General features: G+C 44.1%; 1 protein-coding gene across 2 annotated transcripts; it reads left to right on the top strand.

Annotated features, from left to right (window-relative positions):
* The first annotated feature begins 561 nt into the window (after positions 1 to 561).
* On the top strand, positions 562 to 7,686 carry Coq7 (coenzyme Q7 homolog, ubiquinone (yeast)). 2 transcript variants are annotated; one of them, XM_005391099.2, is made up of 6 exons: positions 562 to 721; positions 4,107 to 4,285; positions 5,015 to 5,129; positions 5,792 to 5,931; positions 6,891 to 6,959; positions 7,472 to 7,686. In XM_005391099.2, exons 1-6 carry the CDS (start codon positions 649 to 651, stop codon positions 7,547 to 7,549), a joined length of 654 nt encoding a protein of 217 aa, XP_005391156.1. In that variant the 5' UTR covers positions 562 to 648; the 3' UTR covers positions 7,550 to 7,686. The 2 variants fall into 2 exon arrangements, with proteins under 2 accessions (XP_005391156.1, XP_005391155.2); XM_005391098.2 differs by lacking the exon at positions 562 to 721 and adding an exon at positions 868 to 943.
* The last annotated feature ends 974 nt before the right edge of the window (positions 7,687 to 8,660 follow it).

The following is an 8,660-nucleotide window of genomic DNA, read 5'->3' as shown; positions in this document are numbered from 1 at the left end:
TAGAAGTAGGCCCACAATATTAATGGATATGCGCTTTTAAAAGTATATGTTGCTACATTTCCTTTCCCCTCAACAACAAAAACAAATTTGCGCCAGTATCCATGCACAAGAACACATACAGTAAAGTGGGTACACTACATACGCCCAGTAAAAATCAGAAAATCGGGAGAAGGACTAGGAAGAAGTTTCAAGTTAGCTGTTAGTCCACCTGGTAGTAACTATTGACTCTGCTGACTTTCAGTATGTAATTCCTGTTTTTATATGTAAGATACGAATACACTTTAAAAAAAAAAAAAAAACAACTCCCTCCACGTAAAACAGAAAATATCATGGCTCTGTCAACTCTCGGTCCTCTTTCCCAAGAATCTAGGTGAGGGAACTTGATCCTGTCTGGAGTTTTGAAAAAGCAATTTAGCGTTCTCACCTCTATAGCAACCTAAGGCTCTTACAGTAATTGATAAACAATGCTCCAATAGAATACATTCACTTACATTTCCTACCAATCGAAAGGAAGCGTGTGCCTAAGGGCGTTTCACTAGTGCCAGAGCGATTAGCGGCTTCCTTACATCCGCCTGCGTCATCAGCCTGCTCCAAGACCACGATTGGCCCACCGCGCTCAACCGAGCGGCTGCTTTTGTTGTCCGGGCAATGATTTGCACCGGGTCGGCAGCAGCTCCTACGCTATGGAGGCTGTGCACGGGTGCCTGGTGGCCCCTGTCAGGTAAAGAGAGACGCGCGGCTGGAGTCCTGTGCAGGGTTGGTGAGCCTGGAATTTTGGCTCCAGCCTGCGGTCGCAGAGGTCAAGTGGAGAGACACTCGTATACGTCACTGGTGTGCGACGGAGCGCTACTGCATGACGTTAGCCTCGGGGCGGGGCTCATAGTACCCCGAGGGTGAAGATGGGGTGGGGGCTGGGATTCGCCTGTGACGCTTGGGACGTCCGGTCAGGTTTAAATTATTATTTTTTTTTTTTAATTTTTTTGGCTTTTTGAGTCAGAGTCTCGCTATGCAGTTCACGTTGGCCTTGAGCTCACTTTGTAGCCCAGGATGGTCTTGAACTTACAGTGATCCTCCTGCCTCAGCCTCGCTAGTGCTGGGATTACAGGCGTGCGCCACCACGCCCGGTTTTGTCCGGTCAGTTTTGACGAGTTGGGGAAATGACCTGACTACATACCTGTGCCGTAGCGTCACTGCAGGTGTGGTCAGCGTCCCAGGCCGAGGACAGTTCGCAGCGTTGGAAGTTCAGGGACCCAGGTGTCATCTTTTGTCTTTGCCCACGGTGTTTCAGGCAAAGCGTGCCCCGGCTTCCCCTGGGAACTTGTTAGAAATGCATAGTCTCACGTCCCAACCAGGACCTACGTATGGATGCCCGTGTTTCATCAGTACTTTGAGATGTTCACTGTAAAGTTTGAGAATGACCGGTGTAGTGGTGGAAAGAAGCGTTGGATTTGGAGTGGAGAGACATGGGTTTGGATTGAGTTTCGGTTTTTCATCCTAGCTGCCTCAGAAAACTGTGAGATCGATTTGGTGCTCAGAGTAAAATCTTTCTGTATCACCTTCAAGAGTTTTGCCTTATTAGCTACCGCTTGTACTTTTGATTCTTCTATGTGTTCTTTGTATAACGGTGAACCATTTTAAAATTAAGTAATTTCACAGAAACTGAATCTTTATGGTAAAGGGAAAGTCAGTGTGTGTGCCCCAAAGGCATGAGTAATCATGAAAGAAGTATACTGAAGGGAAAAACTTAGGAAATTGTATTAGATACTGTTAGCTAGCAAGGCTTGACCCCAAGACTGTCTGTTGAGAAAAAGGGTTAGGTTAAATTAGTATTAGGAAAGGGTTTGGGGTATACCATATGTAAATAGGAATATTTTCCTTGGTGTATCACAGGGGTTAGAGAATTTGAAAGAGTAGCTTGTAACTACATGGGTGTTGTTTAATACATAGCCACAGCCGCTTAAAGTCTTCAGTATACTAAAAATCACCTAGCTACTACCATTAGCATGTCCCACACATTGGGAAAACAAGAATAAAGTGATAAATCTGAGCACTTCTAGTACTGGGCCTCAATTTTATTTTAAATCTTGTAACACTACAGTCAGAACAGAGGATTGTGGAGTGTTCAGTACTCCCCTGCTAAGTCAGTGAGCATAACCAAAAATAATCATTCATTTTTATTTATAAAGTTACCTCGTTTCCTGCATCTCCTTTCATGCTCATGATAACCCAGTAAGAAAAGCTTTATGGTATACTTTCCCTTAAAAAGAAAATAGCCTGATATTGGGAATTTTATATGTAAAAAAGTCTATTCTGATTGGTTCAAGATTCGTGTTAGAGATTTGACATAAATTTTCTTTTTTTTTTTTTGCTTTTTTAATTGCACATAATCCTTTTATTTTTTGCAGCAAAAGTGATTCCTACCTGCAGACCCAAGGACATGCATTTGCTAACTGTAGGTCTAGGCCTTTCTGTAGCCCATCCTATGGCCATAGGAATATCTTGTAGAGATTGCAAAAGACAGAAATGTCAGATACTGTCCTACCCAAGCCCTTCACTCCAGTCCTCAAAAAAGTCATTTATTGCATTCCTAAACTTGGAAGTAGGACGTAATGTAAGGAAACAGTATAGTGAACTTCGCGTGCAAGCATAATCCTCCCTTTGCCTATAAAAAGTCAGTTGTGTGTTTGAATTCATCCTGCATACGCCATCTCTTGCTCCTTCTTAATAAAAATTTTGTTTTTTAAGAGTCCTAGGTTGTCTCTTTTTTCCCCATTAACATGTATTTGGTGATAACAAGTGAAAGAATAAACAGACAAGATTATTTTGAGAAACAGAGCCCGCTCATCAACTTCCATTGCTAAACTCCATCTTTCTACAAGGAAATGAGTCTACTGGAAGTACTGTCCGTCAGACTTGGAGGCAAAAAGTTGACAGGACACCTTGACTTTGTCCAAGGTCTCAACTTGTTCTCCACATAAAACTGGTCATGCAGGCCAGGTGTGGTGGCGCACACCTATAATCCCAGCAGTTGGGAGGCTGAGGCAGGAGGATCACCGAGTTCGAGACCAGCCTGAGCTACAAAGTGAGCTCAGAACCCCATGTCCATGCTCCTTTGTTTCAGGTGTAGCATTTAAACTCCATTATGTAGAAAAGTTCAAGTTCACAACCACCATAAATTCCACCAAATCTACCCTGGGACCTTGTGTCCCTCCAGCCTTTTTAATGAAAGAACCGTAGAAATACACAAAATGATTTTTCTCTCACATTTTCTGGCTGTTGAAGTTAGCCTCAGTGAAAAAATGATCTAAAAACAGAAATGGCAGCCACAGTTTAAGAGCACTGAAATATATGTCAGGGTGATACTCATGCAGGTCAAAGTGGACATTGCAGCGAGAGAACCTCTGGTCTCCATTTTTATATCTGTAGATGAACATGCCTCTTCTCTAAGCATGCTAAAAAACCCTTGCCTCTTCTCTAAGCATGCTAAAAAACCCTTCTGTTGGAGAAAAAATTACCATTTAGAATTCCCTGATTTAGGGCTCAAAGAAAATATAATTCAGGCATTAACCATTTGATATTTTAAAACAGATTAAATTCAGTCTGTCCTGAAGAATGTCTGTTTGAAGACAAGAAGAACGTACATGTAGACCATGAGAAAAAACTTCTAAGGCGGGGCTTGCAAAATCAAATGCCTTCAGGGTCTGGCATTTTAAGAGAACTTAAATTTGTGGTTCTTAACTTTGGCTGAGGAGACCTATGGAGAGTTTTTTCAGGCCATCCGTGGCCCGAGTTGAGGAAAGCAGTGGAAAGGCTGGGGGAAGTGGACAACATGCCCTTCTTGAAGCAGCTGTCACATTGTCTGCCAGGCAGGAACACAGGCTTAACATTTGCAGACCTCCATACATTTCAGGTGATGCCAGAAACCCAGACCTTCAGGTAAAATCCCTACGTTAACAATGCTGGGGAAACGGAATACACAGGGGCATGTCCAGCCCTCAGAAAGCTCATTCAGGACCTTTGTTCTAAAGTGCCCCTTTTGTCTGGCTATAAAAGAAAACAGCTTGATTTTTCCTGAGAGTAAGGAAGAATTTACATTTGCATTGCAGCTTATGGGAAAAAAATCAGCATCAGATTTTGCAGTTCAAGAATGACCTTAGACAACATCAACCGCGCAGCTGTGGATCGAATGATCCGGGTGGATCATGCGGGTGAATATGGAGCAAATCGCATCCTCGCAGGGCAGATGGCCGTCCTGGGCCGGACAAGCGTTGGGCCAGTCATTCAGGTGGGCACCTCTTTCTCTTTGTAGTGCAGTCTCCTGAATTGGTAGATCTGAAGCCCTACAATCATCACATTAGGTCATGCGTTCCCAAGAGAGGTACTGCTATCCTTGAGAATGAAAATTGGTTCTCAGGGGAAATGGCAAGCAGAAAGCACGTTACTGTTTTTTGTATAAAACACAGATAGATACACGAGATATAATTGAAAAAATACAGTGAACATTAAAATGTTAAAAATTACTACAGTAAAAGACATTTCCGTTAATCCCCCCGAACACAGTTATCTCCTGATCCTTGCCACTGTCCGAGGAGGCTGTGAAGTCCTCTTTTGTGAGAGTTTTTAGGTGTGGTGTCATGGCTGCCTGGATGTCAAAAGGTTTACCTTTCGTGGTCATGTTGACCTTAGGGAAGGCCCAGCGGTTGTGTGGTGTTGGATGCGCGGATGGTGGGTGAGACACACGCTAATGGCTTTTCTGAGCCTGCCTTTCCTTTGGTGGGCACTTGGCAGCAGCATTCACCATTTTTTTATCATACCTCCTAAAGACGCATAAGAGGACTTCCACAAGTGCTCCAGAACTTCTTTCTCATCAGGTGTTTTACAGAAATGGAGAAGCCAGCAGTCCTCGTCATCTCCTCCACTTACACTTTGCTTCCACAGTTAGGCCCTTAGCCTTCTTCGGGTACAGCAGGAGGCCCGTTGAATGCTTGCCTGTCTCCATTTTTGTTTCTTACAGAAAATGTGGGATCAAGAAAAGGCCCATTTGAAAAAGTTCAACGAGTTGATGGTTGCATTCAGGGTCCGGCCGACAGTCCTGATGCCTCTCTGGAATGTGATGGGCTTTGCGCTGGGTGTGTATCTTCAGAGGCGCCCGTGGGCTCAGGGATGCGGGCGATGAGTCATCCTGGTACCTCATCCAGAGTTCTTGCCCTGTTCTGTGCAACCTGTTTAATTTACTTATATTTTCCTAGAGTTAAATAGGTTGAATTTCTCTTTTTCTTTTTGCTTAAATTTCTTTAAGATAGCCTCAGTACTTTTACGAATAGAAAGGATGATAAAACGTAATGCAGGGAATAAGCTGGCATAATTCAACTGCAGCCCTGTACTCTTCTCTGACGCAGATTCTAAACCTGACATCTACTGGTCCTTTTGAAAAGGGAGACTAAAGAAAAGTAGTGTAGAGAATCAAAGACATATTCAGCCCAAATGCCCTTCCTCTTGATGTACTTAGAAGACTGAAAATGTATTGAAAGGGACGAGCTTTCTTATTGTGTGCCTCAGGGTTTAACTGGACCTGCTACCACCCTCCACCCTGGGTGACTTTGCCCCCTGACATATTTTCAGTGGGTCACAATTTAGGGAGGGCTACTGGCATCTAGTTGTTAGCTATCAAGGAAGCTGCTAGATATCCAACAGTACACAGCGGTGCCGAGGCTGAGAAAGCTTGGCCTAACTGATCTGCCTTCCCAGTGGTCTGGGTCCCATCGTTTACTCCTGGGTTTGACAATTCCAGGAGCAGGAACTGCCCTGCTTGGGAAGGAAGGCGCGATGGCCTGCACCGTGGCAGTGGAAGAGACCATAGCACATCACTATAACAACCAGATCAGGACGCTAATGGAGGAGGGCCCTGAAAAATACGAGGAACTTCTGCAGGTAATGGATTGCCTCTGCTGCAAACGGGCTGTGTGAGGGGAGAAAGGGCAGATGTACAGTAGCAGTTGCTAAAAGGAAAATATGCAGGAATTTTAGAGGATGATGGAGACTTAGACTTCAAGGTTGGCAACTCATTTTAAAAGTGCACAAACTAAGGGACCGAGGTGGAGCTGTCTGCCCTCGTCGCACAGCTCAGACAGAGTGAAGACTAGAACCTGCAGGTCCTGAGCCCAAGCCTGTGTTTCTCTCCACGTCTGTATCGTTGGTAGCTTCTGAGCAAATGCTGTGACTGCGATGATTTAGATGAAATGTGTGAGGTAACAGATAGCCTCAGGTGTCTTTTCACAACAAATAAGGGAACTTTAATTTTTTAGTTTAGTTTTTGTTGTGTTTTGTTTTTGGAGACTGTATTTTATAACGTTACCCAGGCTGCTGGTCTCAAACTCCTAGGTTCATGTGATGTTCCTGCCTCAGCCTCCTGAGTAGCTGGGATTCCAGGCATATCAGAACACCTAGCTCTAAAGGAACTATTTAATTTCGAAAGTCTAAATTAGATGTTGGCAAACTCTGGCCTGCGACCGACCGTGCCTGTTTCTGTAAATAAAGTTGCATGGGAACCTGACCACACCCATCATTTGCGTATGGGGCCTGCTTTACCTGCTACAGCTGCAGAGCGGAGTACTGTAGTTACAGCTGAGACTATACAGCCTGCAGCTTGAAATCTTTCCTCTCTGACTATTGTTAGACAAGAGGAATAGATGGGGGTGCTGAAGGGGTGTAAGGGAGAGTAATAAGGGGGATGGATAAGATCAAAATGGAGTGTGTGTGTGAAAAGTTTTTTTTTAAAAAAAAAGGTTTGAAAAAGGTTTTACTCTCTGGCCCTGCATAGGACTAGTACATCTACCTTGGCCTTAGATGACAATATAATGACTTGCTTTGATCTCTTCTTACTTAACCAGCTGATAAAGAAGTTTCGAGATGAAGAGCTTGAGCACCATGACACAGGCCTTCACCACGACGCGGAATTGGTAGGGACCTGCGGTTACTCATGGTACTTGGGGGTCCTTATTTGGCATGCTGAGGAGGAGAGGCTTCTGTTTCCACGTACATTCTTAAACGATAGACAAGAGCCGGCAGGCTGGTCATGTGATACAAAGCAGACAGCCGAGAGTGGGAGTCCTGTTGCATGTTCTATCCCTCGTCCTTTCCCCACGGGCCACTTTCCCCTTTTCTGTGAGAAACTGAATGCTTCCAGTGTTTTGGCCGTAGCAGACACATTCCGATCTTTTGAATAGGTTTTTCCTCCAAATTAAAATAAATTGCTTCTCAGATCTCATTTTTTTATCCAGAGAAGCCATATGTTCAGTTTACAACCCAAACTGAACATACAGCGTGTTTCTTCAGTTGCTTTCTGAGTGTGTGCATGCATGCGCGTGTGCTCATGCTCGCCCAGTCCTCAGGACTGAACCCAGGGCCCCAGGTGTGCGAGGCGAGCCCTCTGTCACTGAGCTACGCCCACAGCTCTTGTTCTTTTTAATAGGCCCCAGCATATGCCGTCTTGAAGGGTGCTATCCAAGCCGGATGCCACGCAGCAATATATTTATCAGAAAGATTGTGAAGTATGTCTGCTTGTCTATAAGAGATAGTTAGCAGGCAACATTTATAGAGAAGGAATTGTACAAATATTACTGTGTGCATTTTGTTAATAAATTATACGAGTATTGTTTTTCATTAATAAAACTCTTCAGTGTTGGTTTTGTTGTGGTTGTTGCCTTATGCCATAAGGCTGACAGTTCACCAGGTGTGTTCAAATTATAGCAAACAGAGTTGGTTCTTATTTGGTTGGTGTCTGAAACATTAAGAATGAATCATTACTAAGTTAGCAGTAGGATTTGTTGTTGTTGTTGTTCTGGGGTTTGAACCCAGGACTTACCTTGCACGTGCTTGGCAAGTGCTGTACCACTGCGCTATACATACACCCAGGCCAGGTGTGGTGGCACACGCCTATAATCCCAGCACTTGGGAGGCTGAGGCAGGAGGATCCTTGTGAGTTCCAGGCCAGCCGGACCTGCATAGTGAGACCCTGTCTCAAAAAAAAAAAAACAAAAAAAAAAACAAAAAAACCCAGCAGCTGGAATCTTTAAGAAAAAAATGAGTTTACTGATAACAAAAGGCAGTTTAAAACATGAGGGTATTCAAGCTCACTAAGCAAGACTATGAAGACCATCAAGTAAATCAAAGATGATCATTGTTTCCATTTTGAATTGTGTATGGCATGGGTGAGAAGGCGCTGTGGCTCTGAATCTTTGTGTCCCCTAAAATTCATGTGCTGAAATCTTTACACCAAAGGTGATGGTGTCAGGAAGTGGGACCTTGGGGAGGTGATGGGTCGTGGAGGTAGACGTCTCATGAATGGGATTAGTACTCTTATAAAAGAGGCCTGTGGAAGACCCTCAGCACTTCCACCCTGTGCCCCAGCAGGTTCCTGACTCTGAGAATGTGAACCTGCACAGATAGGAATCTGCCAGCACCTTGATCTTGGGCTTCGCAGCCTCCACATCTGTGAGCAGTCCGTTTTTTGTTGGCTGTAAGCTCCCTGGTCTGGCATTTTGTTATAGCAGCCAGAATAGAGTAAGATGGGGGGTGGGAATAGTATTTATTCCAGAATTATTTTGAAAAGTTGAATTATAATCATTTCTTTAAGGTCTGTTACCAAAAGAATAAACCCA

Source organism: Chinchilla lanigera, unplaced genomic scaffold (assembly GCF_000276665.1).
Source record: "Chinchilla lanigera isolate Chin_1 unplaced genomic scaffold, ChiLan1.0 scaffold00041, whole genome shotgun sequence".
In the NCBI taxonomy this organism is placed as follows: domain Eukaryota; kingdom Metazoa; phylum Chordata; class Mammalia; order Rodentia; family Chinchillidae; genus Chinchilla; species Chinchilla lanigera.
The sequence above is the reverse complement of the archived record's forward strand: the minus strand, read 5'-3'. Positions and strand labels throughout refer to the sequence as shown.